This window comes from Anolis carolinensis, chromosome 3 (genome assembly GCF_035594765.1).
Source record: "Anolis carolinensis isolate JA03-04 chromosome 3, rAnoCar3.1.pri, whole genome shotgun sequence".
NCBI lineage: Eukaryota > Metazoa > Chordata > Lepidosauria > Squamata > Dactyloidae > Anolis > Anolis carolinensis.
In genome coordinates, this window is record NC_085843.1 from 25,856,004 (window position 1) to 25,878,753 (window position 22,750).

The window sequence follows — 22,750 nt, forward strand, 5'->3', positions numbered from 1 at the left end:
AATAAGCAATAAACATTTCTGAGATAAAGACACAAAACATTAGAAAACAGATGAAAAATCAGTGAATTTTAGAGAAAATATAGAGTGGCCTCAATTAAGAACCAGCTAAAGTTCCTTCAGTAGGATAGGACAGATGACAGGCAGAGGCATCAACAATTGATTGTTTTAAAACACTATAATTTCCTATAGTCTATCTCCAGTTAAAGCTAACTATGTTCCCAGTCACTTACCAATTTCACTTTCCTCAAGTTTCAAGAAGAAAGACATAGAAGCTGTCCATTTTTGGCTCCTAAAAATCTCTTCTCTTACAACCAAATAGGGCTTGCTGCCCTCCACTGGTCATTGCCTGTCCATAGATAAACCGCTGCAAATCTGTAATGTGTGTGCACCTTGATCCTTGTACAAAAGCCCAGCAGCCATCAGTACCCCCACCTTGGAGGTTTTCAAAGGGAAACCAGGAATGACCTTCGTCCCTGTTTGGGCACCAAATGAAGAGGCTTGGCCCCTTTTAAATCTCTGAAGCTGGTTTCCGAAATGAGTTTCAGAGGTGAGGAGATGAAAGATACAACAGACTTTGTATCTGCAGACTTCATGAAAAGGAAGTGCCATCCTGAGACGCAGCTCGGTTGTGGCTGTATATGATTTCCGAGGACAATTCACACCTTCCCAATTTTTTTCCCCTGGCTCTCTTTCCTTTCCATTCCCCTTTCATTTTTAGCGGTAGCAAAATAGGGAGGTGTAGACCTTACAAGGAGAAATTAGAATGAATTAGTCTGCTCAAGAGTTTGGACGACTTCACACTGAAAAAGTTAACTCGTTGGCATAAATTCTCTCAAATGTATGGCAAAAGAAAGTAAACAAGGACTCAGAATGAACAAAATCTGCAAAAAGTGAAAGAAGGATGAGAAATAAAGAAAAAAACCTTCTCTCTCAGAATGTGCCCTTCTGTGATCTTCTGACATCCCTCAATTTCCCTGTTTTTTATTGGTTTCTTTTACCACATCAATGACATTTATTTCTCTTTCAAGTATTTTACTTTTTACTGCTCAAAATTAGCAGCTCTTTTGATCCTATGCTATCTTGTCAGCATTGAGCCATGGAAGATATCTGAAGTATCCACCCTAGTAGCATCTCCATATTATTCCATTGTCCTGTAGTTTTTCTGCGACTATTCATCCTTCTTTAAGCTCATTCTAGAATCCAAAACATTCAATCAAACCAAATATTTCTTCCATTCCATAACACAAGACTCAGTCTCAGTACCCCAGGCATTAAAATCAACAACACCTCTCACATCCCCATTTCATATATATATGATTGAAAGGTTATTTTATATATATCTATATGACCTTAAAGGAATTTTGTCATATTTTACACTTCTCTGGCTTACTTTATCTAAGTGAAGACTTCCAGTGGCCAAATAAGAAAATCACTTGTGCTCTTGGGGGGGGGGGGGATGTATCCCCTTGTCATATAGAAAAATTGCAGGCTGGTCGTTTTCAGCCCCTTAATTCTTCTCTAAAAATACCCAAAGATTAGCTTGAGACCAGAGTTTTCTGATTCCTGGTATATAGGATGCATGTGTAGAAATTAAATTAATAATTGAAAACACTGCTTGTATAAGAATTTCACATGTGAAGACTTTGAGAATGGCAGCATAGGTGACATTTTATGAAAGACATACTCCTATCCTAATTTAACATAATGAGATGAATCTCTAATAAACTTCAGATGCGTACACTGCTGACCAGTCTGCAGTAGCAAAGAAAATTTGGAGGACTTTGCTTCCAGTTGTCATGAATCCAGCAAAGCGTGGTTAATCTAATTTAGAATAATACAGGTTGAAAGCACAGGTTATTAAGCTTTTTTTAAACAACAACCCATAATTGCATAGATGGAGTTTGGGGTTTCAAAACATAAATTATTGTTGTTTATGTAACTTGGAAACAAAAGCTTCCCAACTGCTTGTAATTCCACTTTAAAAAGAGCGAGACAGGTATTCACTATCCCAAGATTGCTAAAATTCGTTCTTTTCTTGCTAAATTGGTTAAATGTATCATTAAAAATCCTCTGTAAACTAGAATAGCCTGATGATTTCTGCTACTCTTTCTGGGAGTAATGTATTTCAGCTGTGATGATTACAGCTTTCTGTCATCACTTCATTATCAAAGTGTTTCAACCTTGAAGACATTAAAACAAACACATTTGATGTGGCTTCACCCAGAATACATCCCTTAAAAACTCAGAGCTTCAAGAAGTAAGAAAGCATGTTGGCCTTATTTTCATGTCCTTTTTGGGCTTCGTGGTGGTTGGGAAATGCTTCAAGTTCAGGACAGGTCATGGAGTCAGTAAAAGAGTCCACTCTGACTAATTTGAAACAGAGATAATAGTTCACACCTAAAAGATCTGTTTGGTTTTGAGTGCTAACATCAGTGTGCACAACTAAATACAGTACTACTCTGTTTCAGGAGCGGGCAGTTTGTGGCCTATAGCTTGTTATTGGAGAGTAACTACCATCAACTGTGACCAGCATAGCCAATTGAGAAGGATGATGGGAGGTGCAGTTCAGCAGGATGCCCACAGGTTGCCCATCCCTGCATTGTTTACTATCACTTTCTTGGACTCTTTCGTACCTGACTATTTCATCCAGTGCACATCTGATCTGCTGAATCTATATTGTGCCAGAATTTTTGGCCATGTCACCAAAAACTCCAATCAGCATTGGGAACAGTGTTGATCCTTGTTATGAGGAATAGCATTAGCCTGGGGCAGGTTGTTTGCAGCATGGTTGGTGTGTGACTCATTTTTGAATGACTAAGCAGGAGTATATCAAATGTCCATTGTGGTCATGGTCCTCAAAAGACCTTGACAACCTTTTCCTTTGCCAAAGTTGATCCCAAAGCCTGCCCAATTTAATCTAATCAAGAGATTCAGCTGATTGCTAGAAGCACTAATAAAGACTATCCCTATGAACTTTGCAGTCCTGACCCAGCACCATCACCTGTTTCGCACAGACTTACCATACTGGAATCCCCTTTAGTTCAATCTTTTCAGATAAATCAGGCATTAGAATCACCGAATAAATAATGCTTGACATCAGCTGTAGACTAGACAGCTTTATCTCAAATTAAGAACTGGGAGGAATATTAATTAAACCAGGGTCATTGATGATTCCTGAAGCTGATAAACTGGGCTGAAGCCATATCTAGACCTTATTGTAGTACTGAAGCCTGAAGTATTATATCTAATATAGGCAATTAGCACCAAGCCTAACCAATGCAGAGGTGCCATACTAGCTTCCCACATGTGTTTCCCTTTCTGTGTTCCTGGAAGAAGCTCATACAATCCCAAGAACCTCCCTAAACGTGTCTCCATGGACCTCAAAGCTTCAAGTTGTGCTGTGGAGACTTCAGTGATTAAACTCACTGGAGATCTTGAGCCACAAACATTTACCTGTGTATTTAAAGCACATCTCTCTCTAAAGCACATATGTCAAATGCAAGGCATGCAGGCCAAATCAGGCCCACCACGTCATTGTATGTGGCCCATGAGACTTTCCGTGCCAGGGCAACATAGTTACATTCATAAAGTCTTACAGTTACAAATAGCCCTCTGAAAGCAACTATAAGGCTGATGTGGCCCTCGATGAAAATGAGTTTGAAACCCTTGCTCTAAATGGTACTTTTATTTATTGAGTGTATTATCCTGTAGCATTATCTTGTATTCACAGCACTATCAAGATTAACCCATTCTCCTCATTCCCCATATAAAATAGGCATGAATGCATAGAGAGTGGTGGGTGAACAGTCAAAAAGAGTATGCTCCTTAGATTTAAAACTTTAAGGCCGCATTCTTTCCTGTGATTTTTACTTAACATGAATAATCTTTTAGAATGTTATATAAATCTTATTTCTCCTGACACTAAGCCTAAAGCTTAAACTAAAACTAAAGCCAGACCTTTATTGTGCTTACAAAATAGGTGTTTCTTAAAATACTACTTGGGGACCTTTTTGGTGGGGCTTTTCTGAGGAACCTAACTCAAGCACTTACTTGAAGCATTCTCTTGACAGAATGTTTGTCCAGGTCTGCCTGTACTTCTATTGCAAGTGTTTGTGGCGCTGCTTGAAGTTCGTGGTGAGGAAACTGACTGGACGATGTGAGTTGCAAAGGATCTGCTACAACACAAAGCCTGGGGCTGGCAGAACTATGAAAATCGGTAAGTGGTTGCATGGGGGGAGGCAATGCTACCTTTTGAGATTTACTTTAATTTTATTTTGTGTCATAGTTGTCTTCTTGGCCTTATGTTAGTTTAGAAGGGAATTTTAGCAGGTGCTGCTTGTTAGCTGGTTGTGTGTCAAGCAACACCTGTTGACATTCATTTGTCCTCACCAGTGCTTCTCAAACTTTAGTCCTCCAGGTGTTTTGGACTTCCGCTCCTACAATTCCTAACAGCTGGTAAGCTGACTAGAACTTTTGGAAGTTGAAGTCCAAAACAACTGGAGGACCAAAGGTTAGAAACCACTGATCTACATCACCATTAGAGGGGCCCTATATCTGTTTCTGTCTGTGTGACAGCAGGGATATGCAACTGTCTCAATAGTGTTGGACTTTGCTCCATAATCCCTCATTATTGCCTTTGTTGACCACACTTTCTCCCACCAAACTTTCACAGTGTTTATAGATGCTGTGCAAACTTACCATGTGTTGGTAATCTTTCTGGTGACAAGCTTGGTTGATCCTCCGGTAGCAAAAGTGTCATCCACTACCAGGACCATACTCAGAGTTTTCCCACCTTGGTAGAATTTAGAGCTTATTCTCCACTGTTAGAGCTTATTCTCCACTGGCAATCTCCCCTCCACACCATGATGACACAGAAGGATATGAAGAGTGTCATACACGGGTCCTCAGACCTTTTAAGGCAAGGGCTAGTTCATGGTCCCACAGACTACAGGGAGGCCGGACTATAGTTTGAAAAAAATGAGTGAATTCCTATGCATATTGCACATATCTTATAAGTAGTGCAAAAAAAAAAACCCAAGAAGGATACAATATTTAAAATGAAAAACAATTTAAACCAATATAAACAAACCATTATTTTAATGGGAATTGTGGGCCTGTTTTTGGCTGCTGAGATATTCAAGTTAATTAGGATTGTTTTGTGTGCCATCAAGTTTAGGGTGAGGGCTGGGTAAATGACCTTGGAGGATTACAGCTGGCCCACGGGCCTTAGTTTGGGAACCCATGGTGAAGTGTACTATTAGAATTTAAATATTATTTTATTTATTTCATTATTTTATTCACACACCCCCCCCCCCCCCAGCAGTGGCAATCAAGATGGCTTGTTCAATGTTTAAAACAACACATATTAAAACTATAGGTTAAGGTAAAGGTAAAGGTTTCCCCAGACGTTAAGTCCAGTCATGTCTGACTCTTGGGGTTGGTGCTCATCTCCATTTCTAAGCCGAAGAGCTGGCATTGTCCGTAGACACCTCCAAGATCATGTGGCTGGCATGACTACATGGAGCGCTGTTACCTTCCTGCTGGAGCGGTGCCTATTTTTCTACTCACATTTGCATGTTTTCGAACTGCTAGGTTGGCAGAAGCTGGGGCTAACAATGGGCACTCACTCTACTCCCCGGATTCGAACCTGCGACCTTTCGGTCTGCAAGTTCATCAGCTCAGCGCTTTAACACACTGTGCCACCGGAAGCTCCATTAAAACTATATAAAAAATAAAAAGTATAAAGATAGCATTTTCTTAAAAGACGTCTAAAATTTCATTTCATTAAACCATTAAAATTCATTTTAAGCCTACAGTTGGTCCTAATATCAATAGATTCGGCATCCATGAATTCCACCATCCATGGCATGAAAATATTCAAAAGCGAATCCAAAAAGGAAATCATGCTTTTCCTGGTTTATGTAAGGGGCACTCTTTTATTAGTAAAGGTAAAGGTTTTCCTTGACATTAAGTCTAGTCATGTCTGACTCTGGGGGTGCCGCTCATCTCCATTTCCAAGCTAAAGAGCCAGCGTTGTCCATAGATGCCTCCAAAGTCATGTGGCTGGCATGACTGTATGGAGTGCTGTTACCTTCCCATCAAAGCATTGCCTATTGATCTAATCACATTTGCATGTTTATGCCCTGCTAAGGTGGCAAAGCTGGGGCTAACCGCAGGAGCTCCCTTCTTCGTATTCGAACTGCCAACCTTTCGGTCAGCAAGTTCAGTTGCTCAGCGGTTTAATCCACTGCACCATTGAGGGATCACTATTTTACTATGCCATTGTATATAGTAGGACTTCGGCATCCATGCATTTTGGTAGCCACAGGAGGTCCTAGGACTAAACCTCAGTGGATACCAGGAGCTCACCATATAAACTAACCTCAAAACAATACAGCACATCATTAAAAGCCCATCCCAGTAAATTTATAATACTAAATTTTGATGTGCCAGGAGAAAGAAAAAAAAGAAGGAAATCATCATAGCCTTCCTAGGGAGGTATCCAAAATTCAAAGTATTTCCTTGAGCAAAGTGTGTCTTTGCCTGCAATAAAACTTATTTTAATTTACTGAATACATACGGCTTACCTTTTCATTATACTGATAGAAAAACCATGACATCTGTGGGAATTTGATCCCACATGTCTATTATAAAACTCTCCCTCCTTTTTCATTTTTCCTTCCTAGTGATTATTCATTTATAAAATCTGGAGTTATGCTTATTTTGCTGTTGTTTTTTAATTTGCCAAGCTCTAATGAGAACTAAAGCTTCAAGTATATTTCTTTTCACAGAAACATCGCTAAGAAGTTCAAAAAATAAGGTGAGTGAATGCCTGTCATCTGTATCCTAACATGCCATACAGTGTTTTTCCATTTTCTTCTTCCTATGTTTATAAACAATGGATGCATTCTTGTAAAAATAGGAATAGAAAACCTCAACATTCCAGATACCTATATATAGCGTCTAGCAATTCATGGTACTTTCAGTACCTATAAAAACAACATATAAGGGAAGAGGAGAAGGATGAAGTCCTCATATCTCCTTAACCATAGGAAAACTATTTGATATGTTAGTGGAATTGAACTGTATTCAATTCCCTATTTAGTTATGGTGCCCAGGCGGATTTCCTTTTGCAAATTACACTCTTTGAGTCCCTTTAACCCCAATCGGTAGCTGCTGAGTACCAGTGGTATGGCAATTTGAAGATTTTTTTGTATATTGAAAAGTGCTGTAAAATTGAAAAGAGCAGTATTACAGTCTATAAGAGACTCAGCATATGCCAGATAGAACACAAAGAATACTCCCTACAATTCCAAGACCACCAAGAAATAAAGCAGGCATTGATAAACTTTTGTAAAGCCGTTTCTAACAAGCCAGACACTTTTGCATTTCTTTTCAAGCTTCCTTCGCCCCCCCCCCCCCGACACTCTTGTGAGATTAGTGGTCACCATTAATCTCATTTAACAGATGGAGACAGTGGCATGCCTTATTGAGCCGTTGTCTATCCCAAGAGAGAGCCATTGTTAGCATATTGATAGGGTTGGCAATATTTCTGTGCAAGCCATGGATGAATAGGACCAATTCTCATAAAAGTTACCTACAATCAGTATTTCGTTTTCTATGAGGCTAGATGATGTGAGTTAAACTCTATTTCTAGGTGCTCCAAAATGCAGTAAGCGTTCATCCAGATGCTATTGAGAAAACTATAGACACCATCATGGAACTGAAAAAAATTAACCCAGATGTAAACCCACAGTAAGTTTGTGAGAGTTTCTGTCCATGGAAACGTTTTGCGTTGTATGATTATTTAGTTGTGTATTCTAATTATTGTTCATGGTGCTGTTCCAGGGAAGTTGATACTCTGTCAGTTGCCAGCAGGTTGGATCCTTCCTATGAGTCAGCTCTGCTTACCTTACAATGGGGAGGGCAGATGAGCTTGAGTGTCCAAGAAATGGCAATATTATGATGGTTTTCTCAGTGGGGAGGAAGCAAGGTTTGGGGGCTGGTCACTTGTATCCACCCTTGGAGAAGGATTCAAGTCCTTCTCAGGCCAAATAAAAGACTGTAATTGATGGTGACCCTTTCTTGCTTCGCAGTTTGTGGAGCACCTCCTTGAGTGTAGACCCCATTTTGAGAGAAATGCTACTGAACTATTTGAAATTTGAGAATGGAATCAACTCATGTTTGCACTGTATAATTCCACACACCAAAAATCCTTGTTTGGATATATTTCCCCAATGAGCTGTATGTTCAGTAAAAAGGTAAAGGTTTCCCCTGTCCAGTCATGTCTGACTCTGGGGGTTGGTGCTCATCTCCATTTCTAAGCCGAAGAGCCGGCATTGTCTATAGACACCTCCAAGGTCATGTGGCCGGCATGACTGCATGGAGCACCGTTACCTTCCCACCAAAGTGGTACCTATTGATCTACTCACATTGGCATGTTTTCGAACTGCTAGGTTGGCAGGAGCTGGGGCTAACGGCGGCCGCTCACGCCGCTCCCGAGGTTTGAACCTGGGACCTTTCAGTCTGCAAGTTCAGCAGCTCAGCGCCTTAACGCACTTCGCCACCGGGGCTCCTATGTTCAGTAGCAAATCCCAAATTGGTCTACTAGATGTGAGAAATGGGCCTAAAGATATTATTTTGTCCACCATATATGATTTTGTCCAACATTGAAATGTTGGGTGAAATACTGTTCTCATAAGTATTGCAATGAAAAATATTGCCTTTGGGAGGAAAAATTGTGCTCTTATAAGCTGTAAATCTCCCAAGGATAGCACCAGATGTTAATCCTGTATATTAAAATTGTTACATGATAGACAAAAGCTAACAAATCTAACTAGGAAACGCCCCAGTACCTGTTTTGTTGGCACATCTAATAGTAGAACTGCTGGTACTTGCTAATTTTGAGAGTGAGTGAAACAGTCTCTTCCTAAGTTGGTGCCTCATGATTTGTGTGTCTGAATGAGGACATTTCACAACCAGGGCCTTGCTACTGAAAAGACAGACCTGCTTTCGTTGCTTGCTATCCTTTCTCATATGAAATTAAAGTGTTATGATCCCATGTTAACTGCCACAAAAGTCTGAACCAGAGAAATTCTAGTGCCTCATCAGACTACAAACCCCAGGATTCTATAATATGTTGCTATGGCAGTTAAAATGAAACCACAGTGGTATAATTGTGTAGTGGGAATTGGTCTTCTAGATGCCTGAAATGGCCCCAGAGAAATAATATTGTCTGCCATAGAAAGGACAGCACTGAAGCATTAGATGAAATGTTGTGTTGTCAAGTACATTCAGACCTCCACAACTGCAGGTTTAACTTTTGCAGATTTAATTAATAAATCACTGTAGGAATTTCTTGGCCCCCCAAGTCAACAACTGGAAGTTGACTGTAGAGTTACCTTGGAGAACATAGAGGCGTGCTCTCAGATTGTTAGAAGTGGCGGTGTTTTGGTGGGTTTTTTTTCAGTTTTGTAGGGGTCCAAACCCCAGAAAAAACCTACTTCATGACAATGGAAACAAACCCTTTGGGAGGAAAGTTGCAGCTCTTAAAATACAGCAATTTTAATGGTCTGTTGGGTTGTGTAATATGTTCTCCTTCCACTTTTTTCTGCAGCCTTTGCGTATATATTACATATATATTTCATTTAAGCTACACCTGCCCGGCCCCATTCTTAATTTGTTCCAGAGTGCAGCCATTCATACTTCTTGTGTACAGTTTTGAAAAGTATAAGAAAATGAAGCCTGAGTCCTTGAATATGTGATAAGTGTTTCAGAGTACAGTATTTCCAAAGTGCATTTCTCACCATAATATAAGGACCTGAGTCATTCTAAGCATCTGGTCCAACTTTCTCACCAGCCCATTTCAGAAATTAAGCTCTATCATGAATAATGTATTTGCCAAAATATTGTATGGTCGGAGAAGAACACAGCTCTTTTCCAGGGATACACAAAATGTCCAACCGGTTTTTTCCATCAACCACTTAGGCAGAGAAGCAAATAATTATATTCTTTGCTTGGAAAATCAAAGAATATAATTCTCAAAATGAGTTTTAAAAAAAGAACAAAAAAAACGGGCTCAGCTTTCAGGAGATAGCAGCCTACATCTCTCCTGCCCACCTTTATCCCTGTCAAATACATTGTGAACTTACCCTCACTGCTACTAATGCAAGCAAGACAGTATAAACCAAAAAGATATTTTTCAATCATTATAAAATAAGGTATTCAGTGCTTAGAGTTCTGCCCTGAGTTAATATTAATCAAATGTAAAATCTGAATTGCTGAACGTGTGTATGCTCATGCACTTTTGTTGGTTGGCTTGCTTGTTTTTCACTTCAGGCTTGGTGTATCTCTGCAAGGCTGCCTCCTACAGATTGTAGGATATAGGAATTTGATTGCACAGGTTGAAAAGCTGCGCAGAGAGCCCTATGACTCCGAAGATCCCCAGCATGAAGAAATGCTGCTGAAGGTAAGCATTTTGATAGCTGAAAGTAATGAACAAAATGATGAACTCTCAAGTTCTAGCAATGGATCTTGGCCATGCCATTGTTGGTGGTGTTGGAAAGGCTATATTGGAGCCTCATCCCTTGTTGAGTATAGCTACAATGTACCATCCAATCCTTGTATGTATAGTGGGTATGTTTTGAACCTATCATGGAAATAGGAAACCAAGGATAATAGTGAACTGTAGTGGAATAAATAACCAGCTAAAAGTTGCCATGAAGTCACCCTGGAGGACCTAGAAAATTCCTACAGAGGTGTCCTCCAGGTGCTGAGGTTAGTCAATGCTATGGATAGGGGCTGTTGGCTATGAATTAACTTTGAGTTTAAGGAAACTCAAAGTTCTGTAAACTCAAGAAAACTTTGAGTACCTTGGCGGAAAAAAGAAAGACTGCATGAATTTGGGCACAGACTGGAAACTTGCATGTGAAGAACAGATCAAATCATGATTTAAATACAGTAGAGTCTCACTTATCCAACATTCGCTTATCCAACGTTCTGGATTATCCAACACATTTTTGTATTAAATGTTTTCAATACATCATGATATTTTGGTGCTAAATTCGTAAATACAGTAATTACAACATAACATTACTGTGTACTGAACTACTTTTTCTGTCAAATTTGTTGTATAACATGATGTTTTGGTGTTTAATTTGTAAAATCATAACCTAATTTGATGTTTAATAGGCTTCTCCTTAATCTCTCCTTATTATCCAACATACTTGCTTATCCAACGTTCTGCCAGCCCGTTTATGTTGGATAAGTGAGACTCTACTGTATTTTAAAATATTGTTTGCTGAAAGTATTTGTTAATCACTTTGTTAGCCAGGCAGGGTGCCTGAGTTAATGCAGAAACATTAAAGTATTATTTTAAAAATGGATTTTTTTTAAAAAAAAATTGAAAAATATAATTAAAATAGTACCAAAAGTAAATCCTAGTTTTAAGGACCAATGAGACAGTGCCCATCCGATGGGAGCTAGCTTGACTTCTCTTGGGAGGAATTCCATAAATGAGGTATTGCTATAGAGAAAGTCCTGTCTTGTGTGCCTCTTAGTGGAACAGGCTGGTGAAACACACACCAAAAGGACCTCCATGGAAGATCTCATCTAAGCAGGATTCTATGGGAGATGGCTTTGTTTCACATATGTTGATCTCACCGGAGCCCCCAGTGGAGTAGTGGGGTAAAGCCTTGTGACTTGAAGGTTGGGTTGCTGACCTGAAGGCTGCCAGGTTCGAATCCAACCCGGGGAGAGCGCGCATGAGCTCCCTCTATCAGCTCCAGCTCCATGTGGGGACATGAGAGAAGCCTCCCACAAGGATGGTAAAAAACATCAAAAACATCCGGACGTCCCCTGGGCAACGTCCTTGCAGATGGCCAATTCTCTCACTCCAGAAGCGACTTGCAGTTTCTCAACTTGCTCCTGACATGAAAAAAAAACTCAAGCATTGTAGAATTATTAAAAGTTATTAAGTATTCTAAAGTAACCCAAATCTCCTGAATGTAGACTTCTACATGGGGCTGCTTTTTGAAGAGTGTTTGGAAAATTAGGCTAGTTCACAGGTCTTCAGCCAGAATGTTGACTGAGGCAGATTACAAAGACTACACTACTCTCCTTTTATAACAGCTCAGTTGGCTGCCAGTTTGTTTCCAGACACAATACAAAGGGTTGATTATGACCTATAAAACCTTATATGAGTGAAGCCCAAGCTATCTGGAAGACTGTATCTCCCCATATGGACCTGCCTGGACCCTTAGGTAATTAGGAAAGGCTCTTCTCTCAATCCCACCAAACATGTATGGTAAGAACTCTTGATAGGACCTTCTTGATGGTGGCTACTAGATGCTGGAACTCCATTCCAAGGGAAACTTTCTTGCTGTCCTTCCATCAGCACATGAAGCTCTCTTTAGTCTGTCAAGCTTTTAAGAGAAAGTTTTTAAAGGACCAGCTAAGGGATGCTGTATTGCACAAACTGAATTATCTTTTTAATTGCTTATTCAACTGTAGGTTGAAATTGTTGTCATATTATATCTAGTTTAATTCTGTTTTGATACTTGCTTTTTTTGTATATTTTAGCTGTATTGTTCTTCTAAAATCATTAGCTGCCCAGTTTCCCAATTTTGTATGAAAACAGATACATATATGTGTGTGTATGTAATTATAATTGGAAGCTATGCAGGGTCAACCATTCCTGGATTTTAAAGAATACTAGATGTGGTGGGCTTTATTTTAGAGGAAACACATCGGAGAATTTCTTGCCTAAGAAAGCCCTGTGAAATTCATGTGACTGCCATAGATCAATAGGCAGCTTGAGAACACATAAACTGCACTCTGGTCAAAACTACCTTGAATTGATCTTAGGAACCAACTGGAAGCCTGAATAGTTGATAATAAAGCAGTGATATATCATCCCAAGGGCACTCCTATTTCGCACTAGCTATATCTTTTGGACACTTTTCAAGGGCATCTCCATGTAGAATGGATCTGGAGGTAAATAAGGTCTGAAATGCACTGGACAAATATATCTTCTCAATAATCTTTATTTGCTCTTATTTCCTTTCTCCTGTTTGTTGTGCCCTTGTGAAATTGTTGATGGGGAGGGTTGGAGAATTATAAAGATAAATCACTGTGTGCTTGGATTCTCAACGTAAGTTGAAACCAAATAACTGATGCTTAAGGGTCTATGCCAGGCATGGGCAAACTTTGGCCCTCCAGGTGTTTTGGACTTCAACTCCCACAATTCCTAACAGCTGGTAGGCTGTTAGGAATTGTGGGAGTTGAAGTCCAAAACACCTGGAGGGCCAAAGTTTACCCATGCCTGGTCTGTGCACACAGTTTAGTGGTTTGCGTGTTGTATGACTCTGAATTCCTGCTCACCCATTGCAACCCACTGGGTGACCTTGAGTAAGTCACACTTAGCCTCAGAGTAAAGCAAAGGCAAAAACCCTCCTAACAAATCTTAGTAAGAAAATCCACTAGAGAGTCACCATAAGTCATAAATGACTTGAAGCAATACAGCAATCACAAGGATCTGTGCAGAACTAGGGATTGGAAAGAATTTCCTTAGCATCAGTTTCCCATAGCAAGGCAACCTTGCACCTTGATGTTAAAACTCACACATTTTAAAAATACAAGCAGCTAAAAAAATAATTAAACTGAAAAAGATGTGCAGACACACTCTAATCAGTGTGAAAAATGTGTTTATAAAACATAAGGGAAAGAGTCTTGCAATTTCACACAACAGAGGCTACGATGAGAATGCAGACGCAATTTCTGAGTTACATCCCGATGCAGTAAATATAAAGCGTGAGTCACTGGCAAGGGTTTTCACACCATTTCTGTTCCAGCTAAAACAAGATTTCCCACTGGCCATTTCTGAAATGTTTGTTTACATCTTAAGGAGCTCTTTCTGCCCAGTCTTTATTCTATTGTTTCCTCCAGGCTCCTCCAAATGCTCTGTATAACAATGAAGGCACAACCCGTACAAAACTAACTTCACAAATGTCAACCCTGAGTTGAAATATACCTGAGGGGCTGTTTTTTTTTCTTCTCTCCTGTAGCTATGGAAATGCTTGAAACCCGATTCCCCATTGGAAGCTCGTATTTCCAAGCAATGGTGTGAAATTGGTTTCCAAGGTGATGATCCTAAAACAGACTTTAGAGGAATGGGCCTCCTAGGGTTATATAACCTGCTGTAAGTATATTTTGGCATTTTTTTCACATATGAAGATACGTGCTTTCCTCTGATTTTCTGGTTTGGATCAGTTGCTTTTTTTTAAATGCTAGGAGACTCGTTTCAGTTAATTGAAATTTTTGCATCCCTCTTGATGGCAAGTTTTTTTATGACCAGTTTATTTCAAATTCTTCACAATAGCATTCTCTATAAATATACTATATAATATAAGGTGAGCATCCCTTTTCTGGAATTCCAAAATTGGAAATACGCTGAAATTGTCCACATGATTCTCTGAGATAGTCATGCGTCAGTGTACACAAACTTTGTTTCGTGGAAAAATGAGTAAAGTAATAATATATTCCACTTTATCTTTATTATTATTTATAGTCCAAATATAGTAGTAGTAATAATAATAATAATAATAATAATAATAATAATAATAATAATAATAATGATCTGCACGCATCATCCGAAAATACATCACACAGTCCTAGACACTTGGGAAGTGTTCGACTTGTGATTTTGTGAAACAAAATCCAGCATATCTATCTTGTTTGCTGTGTCATACAATATAATAATAATTATGCATTATTTCTACTCTGCCACCATCTCCCAAAAGAGATTCGGGGGTGGCTTACAAAGCACTCGTAATGTAACAATACTTACGGTGTAATGAATACAGATACATCAATATCAAAGGAAGACATAATTCACATCATCAGTACATAAAAAATACCACAGTCAAATCAATCAACCCTAAAATACACATCGATAAAATGTTACGTAATTATAGACATAAAATTAATAATAACTAACCAGTCATATAAAGTGCTTTCAGTGAGAAAAGTAATGGGTCTACAATTTGAACCTTTTGGTTAAAGAGTCAAGTTTTTAGATTGGACTGAAAACATTGGAGGGTAGAGGCTAATAAGGCAAATATTCAATGCCTTTTTACAAGAACAACAACATACAATAATACAGATAAGGAAAGAGCTTCCACTTTTTTCCATTTCTGGCATCTGGAGGCCATGCTCAACTTCTGGCCATAGGGAGATGCTGTTGTTCTATTTTCCATACCAAAGTAGCCTGCTGTCAATAGACATCTCCCATCTTTTGTCTGCATTGGGGCACCCTTTTGCCTTCCCACCAAGGCAATACCTATTGATCTACTCATGTTGCATGCTTTCGAACTGCTAGGTTGGCAGAAGTTAGGACTGACAGTCAAGAGCTCACCCCAACTCACGGCTTTGAACTGGTGACCCTCCGGTCAGCAGCCTTTCCTGCAGCTAGCGGCTTTAACCACTGTGCTACTACATCCTCATATCTTCAGATGTATATGAAATATAAATGAATTTCATGTATCAACTTAGGTTCCATTTCCAATTATGTATCTACATGCAAGTATATTCCTAAATCCCAAACACTTCTGATCCCAAACATTTCACATGAGGGATGCTCAATCTATATTCAGGAAACCATTCCAGATTTTTACAAAAGGATCCAGTGTGTGTTTGATTTAATTATTTATAACTTACTGATTCATAAAATTTAATATATATGTCGTCTTTCTTCCAGGCAACAAATTAACTTAACCTCTGAGGAGTAGTCCCATAGAGTCTCAAACAATTAATCAGTTAACAGATGTTTTACATGTCTCTAGGATGTTTGTGTACATTTATTTGGGATCCTTTAGTAAGAACTATAAAAGTTAGATGGGAATGGACATGCCACCGGGTTGTTGTGTGTTTTCCGGGCTGTATGGCCATGTTCCAGAAGTATTCTCTCCTGAAGTTCCTGACCTCTGAGGATGCCTGCCATAGATGTGGGCGAAACGTCAGGAGAGAATACTTCTGGAACATGGTCATACAGCCCAGAAAATACACAACAACCCTGTGATTCCGGCCATGAAAGCCTCTGATAACACATTGGACATGCCACCATTGCCACAGAGAAAATCATCTGACCAGTTTAAATGGCAATCCTGTGTGTATCTGCCCAAATGTAAGTCCCTTCAAAAGTGAAGTGACCAGCTTCTGATGAGATGTTTTGAAGATTTGCTATTAAACTGAGTCTCTCTGCATTCACTTCCATGTGATGGAGACTCTGAAGCTGTGTTTGTTTTGAGCAACATCACTTAAATCTGAAGTGTTTTTTTCTCTCCAGATTCTTTGCCGAGCGGGATGCTGCTGCAGCTCAGCAAATCCTCTCCGACTCCCTTCAACCCAAATACAGGTAACATTTGAAGCTGAAAATAGCAACTGGCTTTGATAAATAAAACATTTTAGCTGCCATCTTGTTTTTCTTTTCTTCCTAATGTATGAGATTTTTCACCTTATCTGACTGGAGAGATAAAATCCCATAATTCCATATATTCTGCACATTTATTTTTCGTAGTAAATGCATTAACTTTAATCCATGTTTATGCTGATTTTTTAGCTGCTTATTTTTTTTTCTTTTCTTTTTTTCATCTTTCACAATGAAGGGAGGTCTCTAAAGAGGAGCTAAGGTATTTTTCAGTTCTTTTGCATTATAAGACTTGAAATGAAATTTTGAAACAGACTTAAACTCTGTTCTAGGTGATTCAACAGTTCAAGGGGGCTTTCTGGGGGGTGGGCTGCAGCCTTTCCTTGGAAACAGATTTAAGTGACAGAAATGGCTGCTTCTTCCAGGTCCATAAGAGGATAGCGGAAATTGTCACTGATGCAATAAGCACAGCTCTGACTCCTGATGCACCAGATCTTGTTTGATCTTGGAAGCTAAGACGGGTGATGCCTGGTTAGGACCTGGATGGGGGGGGCATTGTGGTTTACTAGTTGCACCAGCTTATATTTCAGGAGAAGGCAAAGGCACCTTTAAATATTCATTGCCAAAGAAAACTATGACATTTTTGGAGGTCATCAATTTTTGGGAGTTGGCCTTTAAATTCTGAGACTGGGATTCTGGGAGTTGTGAAAATGAACTCTGCCTCTTTCATAGAGCAGGACTATTTCTAACGGCCTTAATTTAGGAGGGAAGATGAAAGATGACCCTCAGGATTTTGGAACCTCTTATTAATAAGAGTCTTTCAGCAGTGGAAGCCATTACCAGACACAAAAATGAGAATTCTCCCTCATTTGGACATCTTTAGTTGAATCTAGTCATCTTTTGGGAGTCACCTATATCCACCTTTCTTCCATGGAGCTCAGGTTGCACTAGAGCAGTGGTTTTCAACCTGTGGGTCCCTAGATGTTTTTGCCTTCAACTTCCAGAAATCGGAACAGCTGGTAAACTACCTGGGATTTCTGGGAGTTGTAGGCCAAAACACCTGGGAACCTATAGGTTGAGAACCACTGCACTAGAGGGACTACAGGGTCCCTTCCCTCTTTGGTTCAACCAGTCTCCCCCAGATTTATTGACAGGAGATTTGCTTATGAACCTTCTCTTTTTCCTACTTGGTTCCCTGGTGTGAGGGAGGCCTTCCCGATGTTGATGAATCAATAGTCCTGTCATCCCTTACCACTGAACCAGTTGTGTAATACAGATGGGAGCTGAAGTCCTGATTTTAGCAGGTCCTCTTTTGAGGAATGTCTCAAAAAGCAATAAGATACAGCTTTTTTCTAAATAAGTTTAGTCCAGGACATGAGCCGTCTTGTATCATAAAATATGTCAAGGCTAGTGAATCTCCTCATGTCCCTTCTGGAGTAATGGCTTTATATCAGTGGTTCCCAAACTTTGGGCCTCCGGGTGTTTTGGACTTCAGCTTCCACAGTTCCTAACAGCTGGTAAGCTGGCTGGGATTTCTGGGAGCAGAAGTCCAAAACACTTGGAGACCCAAACGTTGGGAACCACTGTTTTATATTCTAGAAATTTGGGAGCCATCTAGTACTTTAATCTCTCTTCTTTATAGGCCCAGACATGCTTTCTTCCTACCCAGGCCCTTCAAAGATTTCAGCCACCCAGTTGACTTTACCATGACATGTTAGAACACATCTGCAAAGTGTAGTTGCATTTATGTTGCAGTGGCACTAATATTTAGATGACTTTAAATTGTGGACAAAGGTGGTTATCCACAAGAGTTTCTTTTAGAAAACAATTGGGGAAAAATCCCACCACCCTCCCTTTGGGCTTCTTGGGTACTGCTGTGCAAACGCTGGCTTCAGCATTAGTAATGAAACACAGACCATCAACATTCAGTGTTTGTAGTGTTTTACAAAAACAATAGATTTGAAAATATATTTTTCTTGAGCTTCAGACATAGTCTGTAAGGATTTGCCATTTTTGTTTAGTTTTCTTGGCAGCTTCTGCGTGCTTGATTGTTCTTACAAAAACACAATCCTGTTTTCCACTACTTATTTGCATAAAGAAATGGAAAGACTCTCCTCAAAATGTGTATTAAAAAGAGTGTGGCTGTGAATGCCCTAGAATGCCCTAAGTATGTTTTAGCACAAGAGAGGGTGAAACTTTCATATAAAAGGACAGTGAGGAGATTGAAAGACTAAGAGATTTTCTAGCTTTGGATAATAAATTAGATTTATTTAGAATTCAATGCTCATAGACATTTCTGACAAAACCATATTCTGTTTTTGGAATGGAAAATTTATGATGCTTCAGTCCTTTCTTTTTTCTTTCTTTCTGTTTTTCTATGCATGCCCTAGATAGCACCTCAGTAGATTATGTTTTGACTGTGCATGCAGTTTTCCATTAAAAATTATCCAGCAGCATCAGAAATAATTCAAGAGACATAGATCGTCTAGAGCAGGGGTCCTCCAACTTTTTAAGGAGAGGGCTGGATCACGGTCCCTGAGATCATTGGGAGGCTGAACTATAGTTTGGGGAAAAATTGAACAAATTATTATGCACACTGGGCATACCTTATTTGTAGTGCAAAAAAATGAAAGAACAATTTTAACTAACATAAATTTACCAGTACTTCAATGGGAAGTGTGGGCCTGCTGTTGGCTGATGAGATAGTCAACTTAATTAGGATTGTTGGTGTAATGTGCCTTCAATCGTTTTAGAATTAGGTTGCCCCTGAGTCTAATGTTTAGAGTGAAAGCTGGGCAAATGAACTTGGAGGGCCACATCTGGCCCATGGGCCTTAGTTTGGGGGACCCCTGTTCTAGAGTATTCTGTTCGTATTTGTGTGTGTGTGTGTGTGTGTGTGTGTTATTAGTAATTGAATTGGGATTCATGGCAGAGAAATCACATTCTTGAGCAATCCAGGAATGACTTAAAATCCATCTTATGGAACTAGTCTTGGTGTGTTGCAAGTCTTCAGGTAGTGCATTCAAATCTTGCACCAATATTTTGGATATCAATCCCACAACATTCATTTTGTTTAATATGTGGTATGAATGGCCTGTTGAACTTTATGGTACCTGCTGGCCATAGTATTCTCAAAACCAGTTTGAAACTTGTGTGTAAGTTTTTTTTCTGTCTTGGTTTTTTGATGGGAAAAGTTAGTTTGTACAAAATTATGTTTTTAACATACCTCCTTGGACACAAAATCTATGGTCAGAGTCAACCATCATAGAGAAGACCTGAGGTCTTTATCTGTTGAGTTTCTAAAGTGGCTCATGTCTTCACAATTCACCACTAATTTTTCCTTTCCTACCACCACTTTAAAAAAAAAAGACCTGCCTGGATGTGTGTATTCTCATAGTGTGGAAATGTTTAGAAAACATAAGTTCGTCCATCATTGACTGTCCTGTGCTCCTTCCAGCTATTGTTCTTCTAATTTGTCTAGACCAGGAATAATTACCTTGTCTCTATCCAGATTACAATTTCTCACACTTTCCTTGGGAGGAGTATAAGAAGAGTACCTCTGGATCAGATCAAAATCATATTTAGTTATCTGTTTTTGTGCTGGTACGGCTGTACCAGAAGCTCCGACTTTATTTTCTTGCTGCTAATGTTTGCAGTCATAGGACAGGCCGCCTGTCAATCATCATTAAGTTTGGTTCTGCCCCTTGTTCAGGGCTCTGGGAGGGAAGGAGCTATTTTTAAGTCAGTCTCACTTAGGAAGCTAAGCTATAGGACATAGACCAGCTCGTCCCGTAGAAAAGCTTCATATCTCAAGCACATCCAGGGATATAGAACATCAGAGAAACCAGAAACAGAAATTTTAGGGGAAAAGTCTCAAAAGCTCTGGCTGAGAGCTCACAGCCTCTCAGCCTCACAGCTCCTGAGAGAAACAGCCCTGAAGTTTCCAAAGAAACCTCAGAGAGGGAACAGCATCACAGATCCACGGAACCCCAGCTGAAACATCTGCAAGCCTTAGTTGGTAGGTCCACTCGATACCCAGACGCATTTGGAATCGGTAGTGGGTCCCACATCAGCTAAGCCCATATAATAGACAGCCAGGGAGAGGTTATAAGAGGGTTTTCACAGTTATCCAAAGCCAAATGCCTATCCCTTGGGGACAAGACTGAAAGGGCCAACAGTTTATTAAGGAAACTTTGAAGTGTTATTTGACTCCTTGAAGATTTATTATTTGTTCATCAATAAAGACTCTGTTATCTCATTAAAGACCCAAAGGACTATCCTTGTTCTGGAAAATTCTCAACAACCTCTCTTTTGAGGCGCCCTGGCTTCCCACTGGGCATAAAGTATACGTCCTATACCAAGACAATAGTTACAGGCCCAGCACATGACAGAACAGTTTTCTTTCTATTTTCCTCCTGCAACCCCATCAAAAGGATGCAAATGCAGTTAAATCCTCTCTGTTGCATTCCCAAGCAACTGGTAGCAGAAGTCTCCTGCCTCCAAAACCAGAGGTCCTTAGTCTCCACCAATGACCCCATGATTTTTTCCAATTTCCTTTTCAAACCAGCTGAGTCAGCAGCCATCGCTATATCTTGCTGTAGTGAATTTGACATTTTATTCCTTTCATATCTCTAGAATTTCCCACCATTCAGTTTCAGTGCAGTGACCTATTTCAATATGATGAGAGAGGGAGAAAGATGATAGGAAGGAAACAGAGCTTGACGCTCTCCTCTGTCTATATTGATTGAAACTCATTGAACACGGCTTGCATGGTCTACAATTGTTAGGGAAAGCAGGCACCGGCCCAAGGTTATCTCTATTTCCTGCTGTGCATAAAATGCTGAACTATGTGTGAACTGGCTCTCAAATGCTTAGAAAGTTTCCACATGAAGGCAATTTCCCCCCATGTCCTCATTCCAGTTAGTAGTGGTAGTTCCCCAGGCTTGTTTAAAATGATTTATGTCACATCTCTCTTGCAGAAAACTGGAGGCTACCGTCAACCTTGTTCAGGGTTGAAAGAGATAAGGAGTTTTCTGTGGATTCTTCCCCACTTCAACATAACAGAGTTGGCCTGACCCATTTAATATTTTTAAAGGTTGCATAGAGAATAAATTGCCTTTGACAGAGAGAATACCGAAGTCACAACCCTATTTTAGATTGCACTGATGAGTAGGTTATAGCAATCCCCAGCAAATTACACTACCCTCAGAGGTTTTTGGTGTGTGCATGTGCTTGAGTTTAAAAGAGGATGAAAATGTTTATTACCAGAGTAGAATGCTAACAAAATCATCTTGTTTGGAGTAGTGATTATTAAGGAAAAGAGCTTTCTTTTGGATATGCATTAATATGTGTTCTAATTTTTCAGCAAATTCACTAAGGCTGAGTGGGAGAAGAAAAAGTTTGATAAAGCTATTGGGTGAGTAATAAAAACATAATGGGTAGTTGCATATTGATTTGGCATCTGTTAGGATTAACCATGAAAAAAGAGAGGAATCCAGAGTGATTTGGTTAAGCAATTTCACAAACATCTTTTATTGTGCTTCCTGAGAACAGGTCTTGGAAATGTTTGGAGAGACGAGGGAGTGCAGCTCTAAGAGTCCCATAGCCAGTATCCAAAAATATAATCCAAAAAATAACAATTCAAAGCCAGCTGCCCATGAAACAAATTCCCCTAATTTTTGAGTTACGGAACAATTTAGAAAAAAAGCCACAGTGTGAATAAACCCACAATGCTTTTCAGGCTGTGCCATATGATTCTTTAGTCCTTTCTACCACCTTTTAACCTGTGCTTGGTGTCTTTTACAGATATTCTTTTGCGATTGTCGGGATTAATATTACAGACCTTGCATACAACCTGCTTGTGAGTGGTGCTCTAAAAACACACTTCTACAACGTTGCTCCAGAAGCTCCGACGTTATCCCATTTCCAGCAAACATTCTGTAAGTAGCAAAGGGCTTGGAGGAGGGGAAATGGTTTTGTAACAGTTGCACATAATTTTCCATTGGTTGAATAATATGTAATGTGGTCTTTCTACTAATGAAACTACTGTACTTTTGTTGGTGAAATGGGTGAAGCAGTATTCCCTCCTCCATCAAGATCTGGACTGTAGGACCGTGTGACCTTATGGAAAATGGAGATGCAAAGGGCTGCCAGTTGGAAGAGAAATACTGTTATGGAAATGGAAATTCACTGTCTCAATGTTGGATTCACCTTCTCTCTGTTGGATTCCTCTCCTTAATTGCAATCTTTACAAAAATTGAATCATAGAATTGTAAGAGACCACAAGGTCCACCCAGTCCAACCCAGTGTCTTTCTTGTTGCCTTTTT

General features: G+C 39.6%; 1 protein-coding gene across 3 annotated transcripts in view; it reads left to right on the forward strand.

Annotated features, from left to right (window-relative positions):
* The window catches only part of elmod1 (ELMO domain containing 1), a 66,587-nt gene that overhangs the window by 38,436 nt on the left and 5,401 nt on the right, over nucleotides 1-22,750 (forward strand). The window contains exons 2-11 of one of the 3 annotated variants that reach the window (XM_062974601.1): nucleotides 2,469-2,583; nucleotides 4,071-4,216; nucleotides 6,792-6,820; nucleotides 7,658-7,755; nucleotides 10,339-10,468; nucleotides 14,064-14,197; nucleotides 16,343-16,411; nucleotides 16,662-16,685; nucleotides 21,789-21,839; nucleotides 22,229-22,362. In XM_062974601.1, coding sequence (XP_062830671.1) covers nucleotides 2,549-2,583; nucleotides 4,071-4,216; nucleotides 6,792-6,820; nucleotides 7,658-7,755; nucleotides 10,339-10,468; nucleotides 14,064-14,197; nucleotides 16,343-16,411; nucleotides 16,662-16,685; nucleotides 21,789-21,839; nucleotides 22,229-22,362 — 850 coding nt within the window. In that variant the 5' untranslated portion in view covers nucleotides 2,469-2,548. Of the gene's footprint in view, nucleotides 1-2,468; nucleotides 2,584-4,070; nucleotides 4,217-6,791; nucleotides 6,821-7,657; nucleotides 7,756-10,338; nucleotides 10,469-14,063; nucleotides 14,198-16,342; nucleotides 16,412-16,661; nucleotides 16,686-21,788; nucleotides 21,840-22,228; nucleotides 22,363-22,750 lie in introns of those variants that run through there. The other 2 variants (XM_062974602.1, XM_008122204.3) reach the window with 2 other exon arrangements.